At 38.4% G+C, this 23,076-nt stretch overlaps 11 protein-coding genes across 11 annotated transcripts; 7 read left to right on the top strand and 4 right to left on the bottom strand.

Annotated features, from left to right (window-relative positions):
• Window positions 1-126: 126 nt before the first annotated feature.
• Window positions 127-1,411, bottom strand: BATDEDRAFT_36241 (uncharacterized protein). Its single transcript, XM_006682796.1, has 3 exons — window positions 1,190-1,411; window positions 914-1,037; window positions 127-452 (listed from the first exon to the last, which is right to left on the bottom strand). The coding sequence occupies exons 1-3, from the start codon at window positions 1,387-1,389 to the stop codon at window positions 159-161; spliced, it is 618 nt and encodes a 205-aa protein (XP_006682859.1). The 5' UTR covers window positions 1,390-1,411; the 3' UTR covers window positions 127-158.
• A 32-nt stretch (window positions 1,412-1,443) lies between these two features.
• On the top strand, window positions 1,444-3,625 carry BATDEDRAFT_18064 (uncharacterized protein; the record flags this gene model as incomplete). Its single annotated transcript, XM_006682709.1, has 8 exons — window positions 1,444-2,036; window positions 2,141-2,210; window positions 2,523-2,604; window positions 2,729-2,873; window positions 2,939-3,070; window positions 3,158-3,338; window positions 3,403-3,454; window positions 3,568-3,625. Coding segments are annotated over exons 3-8 (624 nt in total), but the record flags the coding sequence as incomplete, so codon positions are not given.
• Window positions 3,626-4,510: 885 nt separating this feature from the next.
• On the bottom strand, window positions 4,511-5,623 carry BATDEDRAFT_28395 (uncharacterized protein; the record flags this gene model as incomplete). The annotated part of the gene is made up of 2 exons (XM_006682737.1): window positions 4,511-5,029; window positions 5,180-5,623. The coding sequence occupies 2 exons, from the start codon at window positions 5,621-5,623 to the stop codon at window positions 4,511-4,513; spliced, it is 963 nt and encodes a 320-aa protein (XP_006682800.1).
• A 197-nt stretch (window positions 5,624-5,820) lies between these two features.
• On the top strand, window positions 5,821-7,800 carry BATDEDRAFT_92621 (uncharacterized protein; the record flags this gene model as incomplete). Its single annotated transcript, XM_006682851.1, has 6 exons — window positions 5,821-6,043; window positions 6,170-6,307; window positions 6,394-6,707; window positions 6,797-6,970; window positions 7,048-7,403; window positions 7,497-7,800. 6 exons carry the CDS (start codon window positions 5,821-5,823, stop codon window positions 7,798-7,800), a joined length of 1,509 nt encoding a protein of 502 aa, XP_006682914.1.
• A 128-nt stretch (window positions 7,801-7,928) lies between these two features.
• On the top strand, window positions 7,929-10,396 carry BATDEDRAFT_18060 (isocitrate lyase 1). The gene is made up of 5 exons (XM_006682708.1): window positions 7,929-8,070; window positions 8,372-8,616; window positions 8,742-9,752; window positions 9,881-10,040; window positions 10,162-10,396. Exons 1-5 carry the CDS (start codon window positions 7,938-7,940, stop codon window positions 10,233-10,235), a joined length of 1,623 nt encoding a protein of 540 aa, XP_006682771.1. The 5' UTR covers window positions 7,929-7,937; the 3' UTR covers window positions 10,236-10,396.
• Window positions 10,397-10,634: 238 nt separating this feature from the next.
• BATDEDRAFT_28392 (uncharacterized protein) lies at window positions 10,635-11,844 on the top strand (the record flags this gene model as incomplete). Its single annotated transcript, XM_006682736.1, has 5 exons — window positions 10,635-10,666; window positions 10,757-10,856; window positions 10,955-11,104; window positions 11,183-11,364; window positions 11,457-11,844. The coding sequence occupies 5 exons, from the start codon at window positions 10,635-10,637 to the stop codon at window positions 11,842-11,844; spliced, it is 852 nt and encodes a 283-aa protein (XP_006682799.1).
• A 204-nt stretch (window positions 11,845-12,048) lies between these two features.
• BATDEDRAFT_28391 (uncharacterized protein) lies at window positions 12,049-12,604 on the bottom strand (the record flags this gene model as incomplete). Its single annotated transcript, XM_006682735.1, has 3 exons — window positions 12,049-12,149; window positions 12,254-12,299; window positions 12,425-12,604. 3 exons carry the CDS (start codon window positions 12,602-12,604, stop codon window positions 12,049-12,051), a joined length of 327 nt encoding a protein of 108 aa, XP_006682798.1.
• A 220-nt stretch (window positions 12,605-12,824) lies between these two features.
• On the top strand, window positions 12,825-13,956 carry BATDEDRAFT_28390 (uncharacterized protein; the record flags this gene model as incomplete). The annotated part of the gene is made up of 6 exons (XM_006682734.1): window positions 12,825-12,867; window positions 12,965-13,044; window positions 13,157-13,276; window positions 13,359-13,476; window positions 13,608-13,717; window positions 13,846-13,956. The coding sequence occupies 6 exons, from the start codon at window positions 12,825-12,827 to the stop codon at window positions 13,954-13,956; spliced, it is 582 nt and encodes a 193-aa protein (XP_006682797.1).
• A 32-nt stretch (window positions 13,957-13,988) lies between these two features.
• BATDEDRAFT_36239 (uncharacterized protein) lies at window positions 13,989-20,005 on the bottom strand. Its single transcript, XM_006682795.1, has 21 exons — window positions 19,909-20,005; window positions 18,938-19,619; window positions 18,554-18,848; window positions 18,264-18,468; window positions 18,028-18,174; window positions 17,755-17,955; window positions 17,567-17,662; window positions 17,325-17,488; window positions 17,114-17,252; window positions 16,937-17,047; window positions 16,707-16,817; window positions 16,458-16,625; window positions 16,251-16,377; window positions 16,074-16,150; window positions 15,886-15,993; window positions 15,694-15,796; window positions 15,528-15,619; window positions 15,297-15,415; window positions 14,902-15,197; window positions 14,362-14,825; window positions 13,989-14,267 (listed from the first exon to the last, which is right to left on the bottom strand). The coding sequence occupies exons 1-21, from the start codon at window positions 19,981-19,983 to the stop codon at window positions 14,016-14,018; spliced, it is 4,032 nt and encodes a 1,343-aa protein (XP_006682858.1). The 5' UTR covers window positions 19,984-20,005; the 3' UTR covers window positions 13,989-14,015.
• Window positions 20,006-20,154: 149 nt separating this feature from the next.
• Window positions 20,155-21,938, top strand: BATDEDRAFT_36238 (uncharacterized protein). The gene is made up of 4 exons (XM_006682794.1): window positions 20,155-20,719; window positions 20,796-20,867; window positions 20,954-21,239; window positions 21,336-21,938. The coding sequence occupies exons 1-4, from the start codon at window positions 20,159-20,161 to the stop codon at window positions 21,668-21,670; spliced, it is 1,254 nt and encodes a 417-aa protein (XP_006682857.1). The 5' UTR covers window positions 20,155-20,158; the 3' UTR covers window positions 21,671-21,938.
• A 313-nt stretch (window positions 21,939-22,251) lies between these two features.
• Window positions 22,252-23,059, top strand: BATDEDRAFT_28387 (uncharacterized protein; the record flags this gene model as incomplete). The annotated part of the gene is made up of 5 exons (XM_006682733.1): window positions 22,252-22,321; window positions 22,388-22,429; window positions 22,516-22,592; window positions 22,692-22,922; window positions 23,000-23,059. 5 exons carry the CDS (start codon window positions 22,252-22,254, stop codon window positions 23,057-23,059), a joined length of 480 nt encoding a protein of 159 aa, XP_006682796.1.
• Between the last annotated feature and the right edge of the window lie 17 nt (window positions 23,060-23,076).

Raw genomic sequence — 23,076 nt, 5'->3', positions numbered from 1 at the left:
ATAAAAACTAAAGTGTTTCATCTTCAAGTCTGGTACTCATTACCAACTTTTTTGCTAATCAAGCTTGAATAAAATATTTGCAATAGCATTAGACTATTCAAAAGTAAAATCAGCAATCGTTGTATTACTTTGAGCTGCCTTTTTTATTAATATTTAGTTTAAACTATAGAAGCACGAACAATGGTTGGAAGAGTATCGTCAAAAATAGGTTCAGGCTGAACACGAGCTTTGAATGAAGACTCGTTGGTGTATGTGATATTGGGTGGAAGTATGCTCTTGCTTTCTTCGTCCAGTAGCAACTCTTCAATCTCATTTCGTCCAGAGAAGGGATTGTAAGACGATGAGCGTTGTTCCTCTAGCAAGAGATTCAACAAGTCTTGCGTAGTAAACAAGTTGGACAGTTCTGCGCTTGATACAGATCGTCCAGTGGAAATCATGGCATCAAATACAATCTAAATTACAAAGTTTGGTAATATAATTACAATATTTAAAACAGTTAGTTTAAATGACTACAATTTACAACTGTATTCACATAGAATGGAGCGCTAAATAAGGGTGTCAAAATACATAATAGACGGCCAATCTCATGAAATAATAATTTGCACTAAATCTACTGGACAACATTGTTTTCTTGAAAACAACCCAGTATTTGGATTGTAATGAATGAATCTAGGTTCCAACTTGGTGATTGTACAATGTATGACTGCCGAATGAGGAAAAAGAGAGGATTCAAAACTATAGTTTGATTATGTATCATATGATACACGTTGTTTGGAACAAGAATTAAACATGCCAATCGGAGTCAATCATTCAAATACTGTATATCTCAAAGCAAAACAGTAGCTTCAAGATACAGAAAAGTTCCATTTATATGAATACAGCTGTAAGATACAAACCAAGACACATTTTATACCCGAAATTTGAGTGAAGGGCTAGCAAGCTGAACTTGTTTCCAGTTATCTGATGAGCAATCTACATATTTGTAAACAACTTTTTCAACTGCTTTTGAAATATCTGTAGTAGGGATTTTTGTAACTCTAATGTATGTATAAGTAATATGCAGACATCAGCAAATAATTCATACTGCGATCAAGTGAATATGCGGTTGGATCTAAACCAAAAACACTAAATCAAAGTAATACAAATCAATAGCATTTGTATAATTACAGAAAACAAAATATTATTTTACCTGGAACTTGTTTTAGATGGAGCATCAATGCCATCGTGAAGCTGGGTCATAGAAGAGGGTTCCATATGTGAAACCTGTTGAAAAGATACATTGGAAAAACCTCTCAATAAATCCAAGCAACATGTAGAAGGGATCCGAAATGCTTTAGTGGTCAGAGCAGTTTGACGCATAGAGCGTAGCATAGTACGAATCAATGGCATTGTTGAACCAAAACGTATAAAGGAAAGAAAACAAAATTGCATATCAACAATGGTGGACAGACTCTGTATAAATGGTGGACAGACTGTAAATTTGAGTCGCCTTTAAATATTAAACATGAACCAAATTGCTGCCAAACATTCCATCTGACATCTTCATCCATGCCACTTGTAAGTCACTGCATGATTCCTATCAATTCACAATCTGTTGTTGCAGTAACTTTCATGTGTCAATTCCCGACAAACACTGCCAGTTTATTGAAGGCCACTCCCAACAAACCCACTCTTGATGCACTTGGATTGTAGATGACAATCTAGATCTATGAGCAGCTACATTCCTGATAGATAACCATTTGATTGATTACTGTTTTGTGCTAATCCCACCTGTATCTTGTATACTCGACCAAACCTACAACAAATCGTGGCTGCAACTACTGATGGTTACTGTTGCTATCAGGAATACGCTCTTCAATTCAGAGGCCAGAATCCAGACCCAGGACCATGGAAACTCCCTCGCTCAGTAGCTATAAGACCCAATGAATCCCTTGGCATTTCTGAGCTGCCTATCCAGCGAGTGCGTCGCTCCAAAAGACTGCCTTATACGTTCAATTTGATGGTCGTTGGTAAGATACTGACAAGACAATGGTGTCATGCATGTTTATAATAGACTAACCGTCACTCATGAATGATAATCAATGCAGGCGAGTCTGGTCTGGGCAAGACAACCTTTCTTAATACTCTATTCAACACTAACCTGAGTGAGGGTCGTGGACAAAAGAATTTGTCGGCTTCAAAAACCGTCACTGTCAATCCTACCACTTATGGTATGCATTCACCACTGAGTTTGTTCTGTTAGTCTATTCTACTTTATCATTGTTCAAGGTTGACTGCATATGGCTTTAATAAGATACTAGAATGGCTGCATTCTAGACTTTTATCAAGTCTTCAGAATGCAGCGCCACAAAAGCCTCATTTCTGTTTAAATTCCAAACCCTCATTGACTATTGGAAATGTTTGACCAAACTATCTGCACTGACTTGGGAGTTTGGCTACAGATTCACTTTCATCATGGCTGTATTTTGTATATATGCTTAGTGACTGACATTTAACCATTGGTTTGCATATGCAACGTACAGAGTTGACTGAAGAAGGAGTAACTTTGATGCTAACTGTCATTGATACACCTGGATTTGGCGACCAACTCAATCGTGAAACAAAGTGAGTCAATTTTTCAAACGATATGTCTTTATCCATTTCATGATTAGATTGGGATATTAAAGCAATAATCTTTTTTATTGTGCACTAAATTGAATCTACTGATTTCGTGGCTCATCTACCACAGCTTCGAACCTATAATCAATTATATTGATTCACAGTACGACCAGTATCTTGCCGCCGAAAAGAGTCAGCAGGTTCGTCAAAACATCCCCGACACCCGTGTGCACGCTCTTTTGTATTTTCTTCCCCCAACTGGCGGTAGTCGGCAAGTTTATTAAACGAATGATTTAAATGACTTGTTTTCAGCACCATACTGTAACCGTTTCTAATCAAGTTTGGCATTTTTAGTCTTCGCGATCTTGATCTGGAGTTTCTTCAGCGTCTCTCTGCCAAAGTAAATGTTGTTCCTGTTATTGGAAAGGCAGATTCATTAGCCCCAGAAGAGGCTATTGCCTATAAGCAAGCGGTAAGATTTTAGCTCAGCTTACCTCTCAATCCTTGTCAAAAAATGTATAACAAAAATCTAAACTACTGGTATTTGGGATTCAACTAGATTTTACGCGATTTTGGTACATATGACATCCGTGTTTATCCCAATCACCATGCAGAAGATCGCGACTTTGTTCCAAATATTGAGAGATATATTCCTTTTACTGTTATTGGAAGCGACTCTCTTGTCAACGTTGGAGGAAAGGAAGTTCGCGGCAGATCCTATAGATGGGGCACTGTCGAAGGTTTGTATTTTTTTAGATTAGATGATTGACAATAGACTCATGCTTTGAATACTGGTATATTTAGTTGAAAATCCAGCTCACTGTGACTTTGTTCATCTTCGCGAGCTTTTGATCAGGTCAGTATTGTTGCATTGTGCATGGTATCGTGTGTTTCTTCATGCCAATTTGCAAGGGACTTGAAACACTGACTCATCTTTTTAAAATTGTAAATTTGGATTTTTGCATAAAGAACCAACATGCAAGATCTCATTGATACAACCCATACTGTCCACTATTCGCAGTATCGTGGTATTAAAATCCGCGGAAACCAACGTCCAGAGTCATTCCTTGCCTGTGATGATTACTATGAAACTCGCGTTGACACTGCCAAGCGTTCTCTTGCTGAGGATATGCAGCGCAAGGAGGATGATATGCGTCAGAGATTTGTAGCCAAGGTTCGCGAAAAGGAACTGAACCTCCGGTAAGCCAAACACTTTTGACATGACCAATTTTCTTGACTGTTTGAACTATACTAACATATATTGTTTTCAATAAATTGGGGTTTTTTGCGACAACTAACTATGTCGTAGTGAACGTGAGGACGCTTTAAACAATACTAGACAAAAAATGATGGAGGAACTTGAGGCCCTTCGTCGTGCTGTTGAAACTGAGGAACAATCTGTGAATGAGCTTGCTATTACGTAAGTTGCTGGTTTTGAATATGTTGCGCTATAGACGAATTAGATGTGCTGTTTTCGAGTGGTTATTCTTGCAATCTAATGCCTAGGTTTAAATGGAAATATGCTGACCTATTTTTATAGTAGGGGCGGCAGTAAAAATAACCTTCTTGGGAAAAAATAGGACAAATGCGATTTGTTGAGTTTATATTTTCTATTACGAAATCTCGAATGCATGCATATTTTTTGCAATTTTTTAATATTGAGCCACTTGTTAGTTTTAAATTGGTATATGGTTAGGGCTTGAAGAATTAAGAGATATGAATATCATGCAAGTGTTGCTGCCCAATCAGATGATGATGGTGGGCTGGGTTTAATCCACCCTAGAGGTATTGGAGATGCCTTGTAAGATTCGGGGATGTGTTGAATGCATGCATCCCATTGCGACCTAAGCAACCGTTTAGGACGAGTGAGTTGATCATTCTAAAGTAGCGCAAGCATATGGTGATCAATCTCTTACCGTATATGTATCAAATTTTTAAAAGACAGCTGCGCCTGACCAAAAAACTGGCTATTCGTTTTTTTCTTGAGTGTTGATTTAAAAGCAGATCGAGTTGGTTGTGCATAGGAACTTTGGGATGCAGTGAAGATGAATTGACGTGCTAGAGTCAAGATTTGATGCAATTGTTTTATTCGTTTTTCGGTCGAATCTTTGATTGGCTGCAGTTTTTTAGTAGATGCTGATCCAGTTTTTGTATTATTGCAAGATTCATCTTGTAATGGTCGACTGTTTGACAATTCAAGCAAATTCTCAATCACCTTTAACTTATTCTTGACATCATCGCACTGCTTCTTCAAGTCATTGCATTTGCGATCAATCGTGGAACGGCTGATGCTTTTTGAATTTATGTTTTGATATAGAGTAGTAGTTTGTGATGTTGAATCAGATTCAAGTTGATCTGACTTGAATGTATCCGTTGCTTTGTCGTTCAACTTTTTGTGATGCAGTTTGGTTTTTTGTCGATGTTTCCATTTCTAAATATAGCGAAAACCATAAAATTTAAGTCAAACAACCTGTTATAAAGCTGAAACACCAACATGTGTATGGACTCGAGCTGTTTGAATGAACCCACCAATTCTATCTACTCTGTATGAGCAGGAGATTAGGAAGAATGAATCATTTACCTTTTTACGATAAAGTCGATGTACTTTGGACTGAATGTGGTGCTGGAGAGTTGCATCAGATATCTGTACATCTAAATCGCTTAATGCGTTATTTACATACAAGGCAAGATCGCCTATGGGGAGATTTGGATATCGATCTAATTCTAAAAGTTGTTTAGCATTTTGGATAGAAAGCTGATCTAGTGTAATGCTTTTTTGGATATGCTGATGAATCTTGTCGAGATCCTGTCTTAATTGGTCTCGTTCTTGCACCATAGTACGATATTCGGATAGTTTCATTCGACAAAACAACTCTTCTTTTTTGTACTGTTCCTGTAGTTTGTGGGATTTAAGTGCATGATCAAGTGCAGTATGAGCCGATGCCTTTGTAGTTGTGGGTTGATGTTGGATGTGTGCAGTTACAGATGATGGATTGATCAGTCCAGATTTCTTTAGTGAATTCATTTGTCTTGTTCAACGTAAATGTATTCCAATGTATTAATACGATGTTCTGCTGTTGGCTTGAAGATTGGCAGAAACCCAACTCGCGCTCAACCTGTCAAACTGTAAAGAATTGAAACTTTTTATTATCGAGTTTTCATCAAAAATAGCCAAACGCTATGCTGGGAAAATGGGCCAAACAAAGTCGCATCGTATCAAGAATGGCAATCTGCAAGCCAACTCTGTTCAATCAGTTTGGACTCACACTGTATGGTGCTGATTCTATCTTTGGGTTGAATGTTGGATCTTGCCAACTCTCTCAATTCAAGCATCCCACTGCCGCATGCTTAAGTTCATCAGCAACCACTGGCGTGCCTACCGACCATTTTGATATATGTATTGTTGGAGCAGGAATCATTGGGACTGCTGCTGCCTGTGCAATGGGTATGCATTTACTTGAATCCTTATTGAATGAGTTCAGTGTTCACAAGGTCATTTATGGACAATTGTCTGCTTAAAGATTTCCATTTTGATCCATTTTGATCCATTTTGAATTGTATTCTATACTAGCACAATCACCCTATTCTTCTGGAAAACGAATTGCCTTGATTGAAGCTGGCGATCTTTTTAAATCACCTGTGCTGATGCCTGGACAGTTTGCAAATCGTGTCAGCTCCATAACTCGTGGATCGGCCCTGTTTCTTGATCGTGAGTCGCATCGATCTGAATGCATGCCATTATGAATCCACTTTTATTTTTTACAATCTGACCAGGAGATTAACCTTTTTTTGTAGAGATTGGTGTATGGGATCGTATTTTGGTAAAACACCCCTACACTAAAATGCATGTATGGGACGCATCATCTGATGGAGTCATGGCATTTGATGCAGACTCATCTCAAGTAGATTTAAAACCACATGGAGAGCCTGCAATTGGATGGATAGTTCAAAATCATCTCATTCAAGCAAGTTTGGCACAAATAGTCTCGCAGACACCTTCAATCACCATCTTTAATTCTTCTACTGTTACAGATATTTCAGCAGACGCACTCTCTGGAGTTCCTACAGTGGTGTTAAACAATGGACATCAGTTTTCATGTCAGTTGTTGGTATGTATAACTTTGGAATGTATTGGTAAAGTAGTTTCATTTCTATTAGATGCCTAGATGATTTAACATGCGCGTAATCTGTATACTAGGTTGGAGCAGACGGAATGAATTCAAAAGTCAGAGAGTTTGCAGGAATTGAATCGATTGGGTGGGACTACAACATGCATGGTCTAGTAGCAACACTACAGGTTGATGATAGTGCGTCTGACAATGACACTGCGTGGCAACGATTTTTGCCAACTGGACCCATTGCGATGCTTCCTGTATGTAATACTATTTTAATGAGTTGTTTTCTATACTGTAACCAACATGTATTGCATGAACTGTTGCGGTTGATTAGCTGGCAAAAGGATACGCTTCATTAGTATGGTCTACCACTCCACACCTTGCATCGCTATTCAAGAAAATGTCGGATGCTCATTTTGTCGAGTTTGTCAATTGTGCCTTTCATAACCCACTCCAAGATCTACAGTTTGCATGTGATCAGTTACATCCAGATGGATCTATAGATGATTCAGTGAATCTCAAAGATGAGATTGCATGGGGACTCGAACGTTCATCTGGATCTGGATCTGAATCTGGGGAAAGTAGAAAAGCATTGCGTGTTATTGGAGTTCAGCCATACAGTCGTGCACCTTTTCCATTGCGACTTCGCAACTCCACATCATATACTAGTACTCGAACGGCACTTGTTGGGTAAATATACTGCATCCACTATTGACCTTGACTTGATAAGGATGATCGAAATGTGACAGCTGATTTGATGACACACTACAAATGAAATAACAGAGATGCAGCGCACACAATCCATCCACTGGCAGGACAGGGACTTAATTTGGGATTAGCTGATGCACAGTCACTTTGCAAAGCTATTGAACAAGGAAGCCAGCACGGTAGTGATGTAGGATCGAGTAGCGTTTGTGAAGCCTATGGACGCGATCGGTTTGCAAAAGGAGTTGGAATGCTAGCAGCAGTTGATGGAGTAGCACGAGCATTTGGAGGAATGATTCCTAGTGCATTGCGTAGCACAGGAATGAATCTGATCAACTCAAGCAGTGTTGTCAAGAAGACTATTATGAATTTGGCTTCATAGAATTGTCAAATGCGATTTCCAATAATAAACGATTCAACAATTCTTGAGCAAATCTTGGTGATTGCCAGGTGACTTTACACAACTATAAATTGATAAAAATAACTTTCAATTCTAAGCCAAGATCCACCATTGATATCATGTCTGTTGCACTAACTCCTGCCCAGCTGACTGAAGAACAACATGCGTTTGACCAAGAAGTTCTACAAGTAGAACAGTGGTGGGCTAGTGACCGTTTCCGACTTGTTACTCGTCCTTACTCTGCTGCTGATGGTGAGTCTGGTTCCAGGGTTGCAGTAGGACAACATGAGCATTGAATCAAGTCGACACTTGCATGTCCAGTCTTGTGTATTTTGGCTTGCCATGTTTTTCACTTTCACATGTGTAAATGGCAACATGGATTCGCTTGCATTTTCATGATTAAGCTACTCTCTTGACTCCAAATTCCTACTTCATTCCAATAATACTTTACTGACTGCATGCTTCATTTCAATAATAATTTACTGACTCTGCATTCGTACCGGCTTTCATGGCCAAATTTGTTCTTTGCTGTTGGCCGTCCTGTCTAATAAAGTTGTCAGCAAAAGAGGAACTCTTCCTGTTGCTTACCCTTCGAATCATCAAGCAAAAAAACTATGGAATCTGTTGCAGAACCACAAGGCTAATAAAACCGCTTCTTTTACCTACGGTGCTCTGGATCCTGTTCAGGTCATCCAAATGGGTAAATACCTCGACACCATTTACGTGTCAGGATGGCAGTCGTCTTCCACTGCATCGTCTTCCAACGAGCCTGGTCCTGATCTTGCTGACTATCCTATGGTAAGTATTGCTTGATATCAATCGATATCTGCATTATATTACAAACGACTCGATATAAAGCTTTATTCTCATTTCAAAAATACTCGTATATTTGATATTGTTGTTCCATATTGCGCTGCATACAGGACACTGTTCCCAACAAGGTGGAGCACTTATTTTTGGCTCAGCTGTTTCATGATCGCAAACAACGTGAATGTCGTCTGACCTCGACTCCCGAAGTTCGTGCCAAGCTTCCTTATACCGACTTTCTTCGTCCCATTATTGCCGATGCCGATACTGGCCACGGTGGCATCACTGCTATCATGAAACTTGCAAAAATGTTTGTAGAGCGTGGTGCTGCTGGAATTCATTTGGAAGATCAAGCTCCAGGCACTAAAAAATGCGGCCATATGGCTGGCAAGGTTCTGGTTCCCATCATGGAGCACATTAACCGTTTGATTGCTGTTCGTCTGCAATTTGACATCATGGGTGTTGACAATCTGATTGTTGCTCGAACGGATGCCGAAGCTGCAACTCTGCTTACTTCCACTATTGACACTCGCGATCATTACTTTATCCTTGGATCTACCAATCCTGATCTAAAACCATTGGCTACTGTCATGATAGCTGCTCAAGGTTCTGGAAAAACTGGTAATGAATTACAAGCTGTCGAGACTGAATGGCTCAAAAATGCCAATATAATGCTTTACCATGAAGCTGTTGTCTTGGCACTCAATGCTTCTGGAAAAAGTTCCATGTGTGCAGACTTTACTGCAAAGGCTGCTTCCCTCTCCAATAGTGATGCTCGTGCGCTTGCAAAAAGCTTGGGTGTAGATCCCCATTTTGATTGGGACGCACCCCGTGTTCGTGAGGGTTACTATCGCTACCAAGGTGGTACGCCTGCATGCGTTGCTCGTGGTAGTGCCTATGCCAAGTATGCTGATCTCATTTGGATGGAAACTAAAAAACCCATTTACGAACAAGCTAAACAGTTTGCTGAAGGTGTGCACAAAGTGCTTCCTGAAGCCATGCTTTCCTACAATCTGTCTCCTTCCTTCAACTGGGATGCTGCTGGCATGTCTGATGAAAAAATATCCAGTTTTATTGGTGATCTCGCTAAACTTGGGTTTACTTGGCAGTTTATCACGCTTGGTGGAGTAAGTTTTATTGTGAATGGTTCTATTTGAATAGATTACTACTGCTCTTGTTACGTTTAGATTCTATTCAAACAGCCACGTTTGCTTTGGACACACACTTACATTTCTACATCTTGATTGTTTTCCAGTTTCATTCAAATGCTCTTATTACCGATGTATTTGCTCGCGACTATGCCAAGCGAGGAATGCTTGCATATGTTCAAACGATCCAACGTGAGGAACGTGTCAACAACGTCGAGACGCTCGCACACCAAAAGTGGTCTGGTGCTGAATACTATGACAATCTAAGTAAGTTTTTGTAATAACCATTGAAAAGTATATTCTCAATTGGGTGTTTAATCACAAGCTAATCGATTGAACGGATTGGAATCTCCACTTGCGTCAACGCCAATCTCACCGCTTACTCTAGTCAAAACTGTTCAAGGAGGCGTAGCATCCACTGCTGCCATGGGAAAGGGTGTGACCGAATCTCAGTTCCATTGATTACCTTCAACTTTTCTTGCACTACCTCGAGTTTGCTTGATTTGTTATTTTATTTCAATATTCAACTTGCACAATGAGCCAATCTATTCTTATGAATTGAATGTTTTACGATTGTGTCTTGTCGGTTGAATAAAAACAGTTTCGGATTTAAACTTTTTGATAATTGAGATAAATGGATTGGCTTTAAATCTCTGCAATGCAGCTCATGTGTTCAAGTATTGGATTTCTAATCCTAGTGAAGATCTTCCAAGAGCTTTGAGTTTACAGTTGAGTGATAATTATAAGCTTTAATACAAACTACATTTGATGAGTGCCAACGATACACTATTTTGGATGGTCAAGATGGTTTCTTGCTTTCCATCAACAAAAACTTGAACTCAACCCAGCGACTATCAGGATATGGGAAAACTGAATCTGCTTCCACATAAAAGGTAAAGCAACAGTTTACAGGATCCAAACAGCTGCATGAACATTGTACTTGCATACAGAGTGATTGAACGCTTGTTATTGTGTATCGCTAGTTGGAATGTATACAGCCAAAAAAACATTGAAAAAGTTCGACAAGATGAGCGTCAGGCAGAGTTGAAAGGAGAGAGCAAGCATCAACGAGCAACCAAAGCGGTATGTAACCTCTTGGCCATCTCATGACTTGATGCAGTGACACTTGCTGGCTTTATGAGTAGCGAATATGTGTTGATGGTGAATCTGGAATGTGTTAGGAACAAGAGATTCGACTGGAAACACTACGAGCTAGAGCAATAAGTCGTTCCGGTATAACCAACACAGTTACCGAGCTATCCAATGATCATAAAGAACCTTTTGGTTCGTCATCTCACCACCGTACTGATTCAGATCATCGCAAAAGCAAGGTACGTTATCTGGACTCTTGATGTGTTGAGAAGGAATCCATCGGTGTCTGGTTTAGCTCAATATATATCGGAAACTAGCCACTCCATCATACCACCAACCAAGAACTGGATGCAGAGAAGCTGGCTGAAAAGAAAAAGTGGGAAAGAAAACTGACAGTTTATCTGGGAGAAACTCGGGATGGAAAGAAGGAGACTCCATGGTATGCAGACATGGATTATGGCAGATCTCGACGAGAAAAGTCTGTCAGGCCTGCAGATCTGTAAGCTTATTATTCTGTTTTGGAATGCGTTGACTACTGGATTTACTTTATTGTTGGAATATCTTGATTCAGTTTTGACTTTTTGAATCTAGTGAGAGTCGCAGTAGAAAGGATGAACAGAAAAAGAAACAAATGGATCCTGTTCAAGACATGGCAAGATACTTGTCCAAAAAAAAGAAAACTGATGTACACGATCACTCGACTTTTAAAGTTTCCAAACCAAAGTCGCATGAATCTGGAGAAATTTCGAGTTGTTCAAACACTTTGACTATTGAAGAACTACGAAAGGAGCGATTACAAAGAGAAGCAAAGGAGAAACAACGAACTCGAGAGCTTTTGGATCCTCTCAAGGCATCACGAACAGAACCTGTAAAACACGATTCAGATGAACGCTATTACAATGCACAGTTCAACCCATCTCATATTCGACGTCCAAACCACAAAGATTCAGATTTTAATTCAAGATATCGTCCTTATTAGCTCCATATATTTATTCCTTATTTGAAGTCAATTCAACCAGCAGTTGCCTGGTTTGTGTTGTCCAGCGTTTGATATGCCGCCAAATACAATTATATTATGATCAAGGTCATCCATTTATAGAGGTGAAGTCGAATGTAAAGATACCGTTTGATTGTCAAGTGTTAGAGTTAGCATTACATATTCAAATCTTGTCGAGATAAAATTTCAATCGGGCAAACTTGTCAAGATCTGGCAATACACTTGCCAATCGGAAGGATTATCCAACGATACAGATTGCTTTAATGCATTGATGGCATCGTCTTTTCCTATACAATTCAAAGACATTCAAGTATTGGAACATGCTAAACATATCAACACCAGACATATTCCATCCATTGATGGTCAGATTGGGCCAAAAAACTACGCTTACTGTTGACGGCAATACAGGCTCGAGCCATAATCTGGTAAGCATTGTACTATTTACCGACGAGAGTGCATGGAAACGTTGTCGTTTAAAGAATAATGTAAACCAAAAATCATCAGCCTTGTAAATGAATGGTTCTCATTTATGCTAGTTTAATCAATTCTGACCCAAACCTACATTCATAGGATCAAGCTGTACGCTTTTTTCAAAACACTCGATGGCCTTGGTGAACTCCTTTTTGTTATAAAATCCCACTCCACATCTGAACCATCCAAGTGAGTTGCGGGGAACCGCCCCGACTCGCAGCATTAACCACTCCTCACAGCTTGTGGTCTGTCCATTATTTACAGAAGCCATGTGGTGGTCTATAACCTGATGTATTGCTGCTGCCATGAATGTGTTGCAAAATATACGTCAAATCAAGGTTGAATTCAATGTAGTCGAATGCTGTAAATGGCGAGTTTAAATCTAAAGTTGAGCGTCGGAGTTTTTCGAGTAGAATAAAGTTTACACCATCTTGCATTCCAACCTACTTGTACCCAACGCAACAACTTACTGTATTGATACTATCTACATCATGGCTTCTAAACTTATTCTTCGAAACAAGTGCCTCGTGTTAGGTATATGAATTTTACATTTCTAGCCCGAGTTTTCAAACAACCATCTTGTCCAAATATCTTGTAACTGAAAAAAATAATCTTGCAATTCACTTTACAGGCAATGCATCTGTAGGAAAAACAGCTTTAGTGCAGACGTTTCATAGCGATGGAAGTCAGTTTCCAAAAACCTATAGCATGGTAAATGGTTTTCAAAATTGCAGTTGCTCGAGTTTCAATTTATGCTACTCAATTTTGTAAAATATAATTATCCTCAACTTGCATATATCAAATATACGTATCATGCGACAAGACTATCCATGTGGATGTATGCATCAAACCCGTGAATATTCCCGATACCAACGTTACTGTCGAGCTTTTTATTTACGATCTGGCAGGACATGACGTGTTTCAAGAATACCTTTCAAAATATGTATGCTACATATCATATAATGAATGGAGTTTAAATCATTTGATCAACACTAATTTCGTCCAATGTTCAAATGTCTTGATAGTGCAGACAGGCTAGTTCGTATATGCTCGTGTATGACACCACCAACTCGGAATCATTCAAGGCTTTGCCAAAATGGAGCCAGTTTATCAAGTCAATCAAGGATCTTCGTGGAAGCAATGGTATACCTAAAATTCTTATTTATTTTTTGATATCAAATCAATACAAAAACTATTTCCAATTTATGTAAGCTTGACATGATTTTGAATTTGTTTTACCCGACTGCCACATACACGGTGGTTTAATATACTAGGAATTCTTGTTGCAACCAAGACAGATCAGTCCTTACGTAGACAAGTAACTCAGCAGGAAGGAGAAGAGTACGCAAAACAGCATAATTTGGTTTACTTTGAATGTGCTGCGGTAAGTACAAGCATTAGAATGTCAATAGTTTATTCTCACTTTTTGAACCTAAATCAAAGTAAACGATCGAGTGTTTATTTTATTCATCTAAAACCATAATATTGATCATATTCGTTGTATTCTCTTAGGCAACAAACACAGAGGTTGAAGCTCCATTCTATTACATGGCCAATGCATTTCATGGAAGGTTTGAGGAACAACTGCACCTTACTTCAAAAATAGTGGCGGATTTACATTAAATCATTTTAAAAAAACTGCAAAAAGCTGCAATAAAGGATAGAATAAATCACACATAATTTTATTCAATGTCTACATCAGGTTCGTTCTTGACATCAAAAGTGGAATAAGTGGTTTCGGGCTGAGCTGAAAGTACATGCGCCGTGGACATGCTTGAACGTTGGTGCGTTGCAGGCTTACCAATGACTGAATCAAAATCAGTCGTGTCTTCAGAATGGAGAACGTCACCAGTGGCTATAGATGACGCGGGAATATTTGCTGATGCTAGTTTCATAGCCATAGCAGAAGTAATAAAAACAAGATCCTTTTCATGCTAAGCAAAAACAAACGTTAATCGGTTAGATGGCTGTTTTCCTAATACACACCAAGGTATTTCAAAAACATGCCAAATAAACAACAAAATATACCTCTGTAATGTAATCTTTAACTTGAGCAACCAGTTGGCGAGAAACAGCAGTAAGTGGATGGTCGGATCCATAATACATTATACAGTTTTTTAAAACCAATTCAATGTCTGCACAAAAATCAATATGGCTTTTGTACTTGAAATTGCGAACGTCATTGCGAATTTGGTCAAGTGTTTTCGGGTTTGCTATCATTTTTGCATAGTCGTCTGCCTTATTAGGCTGACAGAGAGGCTCTGCTCCAGAAGTACCAACAAGTTTCATAATAATGGTTTCTAGGATGTTTGAAAGCTCGATTTTTGGACTTCCTCTACGAGCAGCCTTGGTTGGCTGAGAATTTGTGCCATGAAAATCAATTGTGCGTCGTTTACGAGAAGAAATAGTGGTTTGGTCTATAGCAATTACTGTCGGTTCAGGGAGTAAAGAGGCATTTGATTGTGCAGAAGTTGGTACTGAAGAGGAATTGCCTAATGTTTATTATGATCTGAGTATACACGGAACATGATATACATACAGGTAAAATGTGCAAAACCAAACACCTACCTAAATTTAACTTTAAAATCACAGGTGGAATCGTTTTTAACGGCTGAGTTTGTAAATGTAATTGCGTTTGAGATGTGGACTCGGGGTTAGCACCAGCCAATGACCGTGATGGCTGCTGTTCTGCTAAAACGTTGGCATCTAAGTCAGGGGCTACAGAGGAAGAATGTGCAGCTTCGTTAGGGTTGCCAGAGATTGGTTTATTGCCAAGTTTAGTTTGAAGTTGTGCAACATGCTCGCGCGTTTTTCGTTGCCTAAGCTCGCGGCGTTCTTCCTCGGACAAAAGGGAAATGTCAAAGCTGACCAATAATAAAATAGTATCAGCAATCAACACAGACATAAAGCAATCATCAATACAAGTATATATATAAAGAGCCAGAGTGGCTAATTTTACTCACTTTTCATCTCCTTCATCTATTTTTTCAATAATGCTTCGATGTCGAAGATATGCGTTAATTACACGTCCATCAGTAATGACTTCTGATTTCCAGTCTAGCTCGCCTTGGTCGTTACGGATCTGCAGATACAAGTCAATGGAGTTGTAATTTTAAACAATATTCAGCAATTAGCTCAGTACAAATGCACATGGTAGCAAGCTGGTTGACATTCGCAAGCACATATTATTTTACCATTCTTGAAATAACCAGCACTTTATTTTTTCCGGCAAGTGTGCTTCCCATCATCGAACCCGCATCCTCATCTTCAACATCCGAGTATTGATCTATCATTAAAACAAACCGTTAATGCAATCATCACAGTTTGCACTATAAACTATAGTACAGATATATGCCTTACTATTATCGTTGCGCATGGATGGTGGAGAAAATGGTGCAGGCGAGGATGCATCATTGTAGCCATATTGTCTACGACGCTCCTTTTCCTCTTCAATCTCTAATTTCTACATACCAAAATAATAAATCACATATATTCAGATGGCTGACTAATTACAAAAAATGCCAGTACTCTTTTTCAAATCAAACTTCATACCCGCTTGCTACTTCTCATATTTTCAAGTTCTGCATCGGCAGGATCAGTATCTTCAGGAATTGTGGTACAACTAAGAGACTTGAGCTGCTTTGTCCAGATGCGATCAATCTATAACAACAATGTATTAGAAGCCATAATCAATATCCAAAATCAAAATCGGTTTTGGTAAAGCCAAGGTGTACACTAACCTCTTCTTTGTATTCCTTTTGTTGCTCAGCAATAGAGTACTTGTGGAAAGTTGCCTGGGCTTTTGCATTAATAAAGGCTAAAAGTGAAAAATGCAAAATTATACAAGGTAAATACTATGCAATAAAATCAATGCTCAACCAACACTCTAATCCAATATCTTGCCATGGATTACTCACCATTTTTAGTTTCGTTTGAAAGACCGGATTTGAAAAACATCTCCTTCATAGAAGCACGAATATAGCTAAACCCTTCTCCGCACCCAGTAGGATCTCCGCGTCCAAAAAGCCTCACCATTCCCTTTCCCTGTAATGTATTGGCATGGTTAGCAATTTCATACTACATAACGGATATGTTTTGAAGCGCCAATAAAATATACACATTACCGATGCTGCAATCACAAAATTCTTTGTAGTGACCCATGGAGCTAGTTGGACTTCTATGTCCAATGTAGATTCATCTTCCTCGTTTTGAAGATCCAAAAGATCATCATTGCCATAACCAGCATCGCGAAGTCGTTGCTGACCAACTAATGTGCTTTGGTAAAGACATACCTACATATCCGTTGCTTAAATGGTTAGTATATTCAATTGAGAATAAAACAGCCCAAATAAATCAAATTATCACAAGCCTACCTGTTCTGGCGTAATAATTTTTCGGATTCCATCTTCATCTGGCAATTTGACACTGCTTTTCAATTTCCACCATCCGGTATTTTCACCTTTTTTCAAGTACTGCGCAAACTCCTAATAACCAAAACCAAGCAAGTTGATACGAAAAGTTAAATTCAACAAGAGTAGCTTATGGTGTAAATTATTGCAGATACCAATATAATAAAATATAGGCATGGTTTGAGGCACAATACCTTGAGCTTTTGACGAATCTGGAGATCGGAAAACATGGGGAAAAACTTTTTCATTCTGTCAAACCTCAGTCGTCTAAATGGGTCCTTCCACATAAGTCGAAATGATACCACCTATGTACAATTCAAAGCGGTTTTAGTTGGCAATATAGCTAAAAACGCCAAACACAATCGGCCAACCTGCAATCGCTGTTTGAGAGACTGTGTGATTTTCCGAGCTTGAGGACGAGGAACTTCTTGCACAGGAAAGATTTGACCAACACTGTACATATTTGGAATATCCCGAATAAAGTATTTTACTTTTCCGTGATACGAGTGTCTGCATAATTAAATGCAATGAGCAGTATGGTTAGCACAGCGTAACCCAGTATAGATATAATACACAGCTCACCTTATCATCAAAAAATCAGTAGGTGCAGCATTTTGTGGGAAAATAGGCGCTCGCAATAAATTATTATACAAGACTTGTCTTGTTTCACCAGGTCTGACATCACCAAATCCAAAGAAAGGTGATGCATCAACAGACTCGAGAATGTATGCGCCGCCATTGTTCATCTAGTTCAGTTTCAATCACAGCAGCTGTGAATCAATCAATTTCAAGGCAGCAACTAAAAATGCGTTTTGGTAGTTTACCTTTGGAACAAAATTATCCTTTTCGTCCTTTTTACGATAGTAGTTGTAGATCAAACTGGCCATACCGACTGTTTGCATCAGCAGAGGATACTCTTCCTAATTTCCAATATTGAACATCGATAAAAAATAATTAGCTCAATGGTTGGAGTAAAAGCACAAAAAATCACCAGCTCTTTATAAATACATACAGAATACTCCACAAGAACAAATTTAGAAGTATCTCTTAGACTGATATCTTTTGGAGTTCGCATAAGATCAGAAGGATCAATCTCTTTGGGCCGTTTTTTGACTGCTTTTGGTCGAGAAAATTGAACGACCTCGCCAATTATGAATTTAAATGCAGGGCGATGGAATGACCGGAGTTCGCGAAGTTGCAGCAAAGGTTTCAGCTGTATATATAAATCAAGGTTACTACAGTTGCATAAAATGACAAATCGTCAACTAAACAAAATAAAATTTACATATTGAGGATGCATTTTGATGGCAGGAAGCGAGTGCTGAATGCTAACAGGACCATGTGTTTGACGAACACGCGCAGTTCTTGGTTTTGTGACTTCATAAAGCCAGTCCTCTGATATATTAAATCGATCAATAAGTTTTCCATCAGGCTATAGTATACAAATACAAGAATATGACAGTAAATCAGTAATCAGTGCATTTTCCGCTAAAACAAAAAATGCATCAAGCTAATACGTACGCGCTGTTTGTAAAAGAGTGACTGTGAAGCAGGTGGATTTTTTGCACGCTTTTGAATACCAACAAGGGTTTCGTTTGATATAACGAGTCGTGGATCGTCAAGATGAAAGGGAACTTTGACTGATGGAGTGTCTTCATCAAACACAACAGCCTCAAGCCAATCGTCCTTGTCTAAATGGGTGTTTCTAAATCGAGCTCGATCCTTTCTAAATTGCCAATACAAAAAATGATATTTTAGCAAAATAAACAGCATTTGTTAAAAGTGAACTAGATGTATATTCGTAGACATACCTTCTGATAGGCATCTCAAAGTCCATAGGCACATCCTCATCTTTGTCATTGATATCCCAAACAATATTTTCCTCCCACGACTCTAGCATGACAGGTGCCAAAAGATGGTCATCGACTACGCTTATTTTGGATTCCAACTTTTCAGATTCAACTACTTCGGATACTGCAACTACATTATCAGTACTATGATCTGGCAAAGGTTGCTTGTACGACTCTATTGGAAGCCGTGTTGGAATACATTTTACAAATAAATCTCTGTCGTCACGCATTACATCATAAAATTGATCTTTTCGAACTATATAAATAGCAAAACAATCCAATTGATTAATCAACATAGTATACAAAAATTTACTCGGAAATCAAAAAACTTCAAGTATAGCATACGTTTTTTTGAAATATCTGTACGCAAGTGAGTTGGACGTTTGGATATCTTTCCAGCAAAAAGCTGTGAAAACCGAAGTCTTCCTTGATCATATCCAGGAAACAGTTTGGCTAATTGCTCCTTTGTAAACACTTTTGCCGGTGCTTGTATAGGTATTTGAGAAAGGTTTAAGTTTACTGTTGGGAATACAGGCATAAATGGCATAATTTGTGGTATGTTTGGTAAAGATGGTACAGACGAAGCAATGTTTTGAAATGGCTGGATAGTTGAGATTGGAATCATTGGCATGAACTGTGATTGCGCTGGTTGAGATTGGGATGTATGTTGATCTTCCTGAGCAGTATCCCCATCATCATCATAATCATCTTGAAGATCTGTTGCTCGCTGAATATTGACTGTCTGCTGGAGTGAAAATGGAGCAGGGAATCCCGAAGGTTGAAAAGGTACTGGATAGGATGAATGTGCTTGAACAGATTCTTGTGATTGAGGTAATAAAGCAGTAGAAGATTGATCATCAGCTAGCTCTTGAAAATTTGAATAATCCACAGCATCTGCAGCTGGTTGAACTCGAAATGCATTATCTGCAGCATTTCCTGTCGAGCTATCATCAATTTCTAAAACACTGGTAAAGATTCGATCCAAATACTCTGTTGCTTCTCTTGAATTAAGAGTTTCTCGAAGATCCTATTTTTTAAAAACAGCGGTTAGTGCCATGACTGGAAATGACATTGACAAACACTGTCCATGTATGGATAGATCAAAATAATCAAAACGCTGCATAGATTCGAGATTTCCATATACATATATTTAAAAACTGAAGCCAAAATTAAAGTATAATTTGATATGAACGAAATCTAATAGCAAAAACACACTAACATAGATGCAGTACTATCAGTATATGATCTAGTTGCTGCAGACGAGATTTGAAGTAGTTTGCATGAAAGAGAAGCCCACACCAATAGCAGTCGATTACCTCATCTAAAACATCCTTATCCAAGTTTCCCTTTTCGTCAACATTACCAAAAAGGTATTGCACAGAACTGGACATACCACCACTCCCAACGATGCTGTTTGCTGGTTGTGGAGAAAGTTGAATCCAAACCAAAAATAGCGATTGCGTCCCAATAGATATTGGGGTCTGCACCCCATATTCATGTCATTAAAGTTTGGCTTGAATTGCGACTTTTTTGATTTTCAAAATACAAAACTTGACATATTTAGTAATGGGTAAGCAATCCAAACTAACAAAAAAGGATTCCAAGGCTGAAGCTGCTGGAAATGATTTGGTTGAGAAACCTCTTGTCACAGGCGATCCACTAGCCGTAACTTCTACCCAAAACATTCCTCAGCTTGCTATTAAACAGACTAAATCTAAAAAATCGAAAAAAAATAGCAAGACCAAAGAAAATATTGCATCTGCTGCCACGTCGATCCTTGGAGCTGTTGGAAAACTAGATCCCAAAATCGCTTCATTGTTTTCCACATCTGCACCTGTAAACCCTGTAAGCATGATGTTTGCTCCACAAAACAGCTGTATTCAACCTGTCATCAAGTCGATAGAACCAGTCGTGACTGCAGCCACATCCATCGAAACCAAATCTGAAATAAATACTGAAAATTCTTCAAAAAGTACTGAGATTGACGTTGCTGATGGATCCGATGCTGAAGATGCAACCAAGGCCAAAGAACAGTCGCTCAGTCGTCGAGAAAAACTGAAGGAACTCATTGCTCGTCAATCCCGTACTATTTTTGTTGGCAATCTACCTATTTGTGTTACTGAAAAGGTCGGGTATTTATGTGGTGTATCATATATGCTTTATGATTCAATTTTACTGACAATTTGAATGGTTGGATCACAAGGCAGCCTTGCAACAGTTGAAAACTCTATTTTCACAATTTGGAACAATTGAATGTATTCGATTCAGATCTATTGTAGGTTGGCATGATGTTGTATTTTGCTGTTTTTAAACTAGAAATTGTTTTCAATCAATATGGATGATATTAATCTTTGAAAATAGGCATTCAATTCAAAACTGCCGCGCAAATTAGCCTATTCTGCCAAGCAATTTCATGATAAGCGAGACTCACTTAACGCCTATATTGTTTATGAACTTCCCGAATCTGTTTCAAAAGCTTTAGAACTTCATGGCACATTGTTTTTAGAGAAACATCTTCGTGTGGATAGATCTGAAACAACCCAGCAAAAAAAATACGATCACAAAAAATCCATCTTTATTGGAAATTTGTTATTTGACATTTCTGAAGAAGCTCTGTGGAGTTTTTTTAGTGACTGTGGTGATATAAGTACGGGATGATTTGATTTTATTAATCCTGGTTTTATTTTAGATTCAAGTGATTAATCAATATTATTTGAATGCTGACATTGTGTTTACTATATAGCAAATGTACGCGTAATTCGTGATCGAAACACAAACGTTGGAAAAGGATTCGGATATGTTCAGTTTGCCGAGCGATCCTCGGTTTCACTGGCATTGAAACTGAATGATACAGATTTACAAGGTCGTCAAGTGCGCATTTCCAGAAGTAATCCAACATTGGCTGAAAGTGGTAATTCAACTACCAAAAGTACCGCCGAGGGACTTCGTGCATCTAAATCTGACAATATCAAGCGTGTTATGGGTCGTGTTTCAAAAAAAATTAAGACCAAGTCAGTGCGTAGTAAAGCTCCTGTCAACAAGAGCAAGTCAAAACCAAAGGCATCTGCTGCAAAATGAGCTTTCAAACCCAAGACAACTGTTGCTTCTGAATCAAGATTAAAAAGTCATGTCTGATCAGTTTGCACTAAACAATAAACTTTGGCATTTGTTGATTTGATAATTAGAGCACGTTTGTGTCAAGCCGAGCTAAAGCAATTGTTTTATTGTAGTATTCTTGATCTGGAAACTGTAGCATTTACCGCCATATTCACGTAAATGGAACACTTGTATTTATCTTGGCAACTTTGCTTTAGAATAAACAATGGTTGAATATTCATTATGCTTTCTACTACAAATCGACTTTAATTGGTACTCTTAATTCTTTCAAACACATCATCCATCATATAATACAATCACCCAATACTATAATGTTTATGTTGAGTCAAGGGAGAGTTGGAAATTGAACAAGTGTGGGATTGACTGAAACTGATGTCAACATTCAGTTTTTTATACAACATAAACATGCGGAAATACCAGTAAGCTAAAAAGTTTAAAAGACACGATATTCAGTAATCTGGCATTCGTCATTTTATGAGGCTGTTTATGATATAATTTGACACTTTATTTAGTGCTACATTTTACGTGAATACAGCTGATAAATGGCAACTATAGCCTCGGCTACAACAGCCATTGAGCATAACCAAGTTCTTTTCAAGAAAATCAAAAGAGGTGGAGTAGAATTTCAAAAGTACTACGACTATGCCAACATCTAATTAACAGCCTAATTTACTGCAGCATTTGAGGCATTTGATTTACAAAACAACCAATCGTGCGATGGTAAGATATGCTATTTTTATTACAATAATAAGCGCTTTTTGTCAATAAGTAACAACTCGGTTTACTCAAACTGTTGGGTTTAAAAGTCCGAGAAATAGGCACAATTATTCGCTCGCTCAATGTATACCCATCAGAGTCGCAGCTTCAAGGATGGATTAAAGAGGTATTTAGCAAACAGCTTAGTTCATTACAAACTTGCATCACGTTTATTAGAGCTTTGTACAATGCCATTCAACAGATATACTAATGTCTGATAATTTAGATGCAAGAAACTGAAAGCAGTGATTCGATTTCGTTCAGCACGTTTTCCAGGGTGGTTATGAAGATACTCAATTCCAGCATCTGTGTTCGAGATGATGACGAAAAGCTGTATCGAGCATTTCAAGTATTGGATACAGAGAAACGCGGGTTTCTTATGCCAGACGAGCTTCGAAGTTTGCTAACTCAACAAGGAGAGGTGTTTTCGCACGAAGAAGTTGAAGAAATGTTAACAGTATGTCATCAATTTAATTGGAAGATTTAACCTGTTAATCATATAGTGACTGATGTATGTTGTCACATTTCTACTAGGCTTGCACAGATCCAGTAGAGAACAAAGTTTATTATGAAGACTATGTTGCAACATTTTAATAATGCCCGTGTTTAAA

This window comes from Batrachochytrium dendrobatidis (assembly GCF_000203795.2).
Source record: "Batrachochytrium dendrobatidis JAM81 unplaced genomic scaffold BATDEscaffold_18, whole genome shotgun sequence".
Lineage (NCBI taxonomy): Eukaryota > Fungi > Chytridiomycota > Chytridiomycetes > Rhizophydiales > Batrachochytrium > Batrachochytrium dendrobatidis.
Note: the sequence above shows the minus strand (reverse complement) of the source record. Positions and strands in the feature narration are given on the sequence as shown.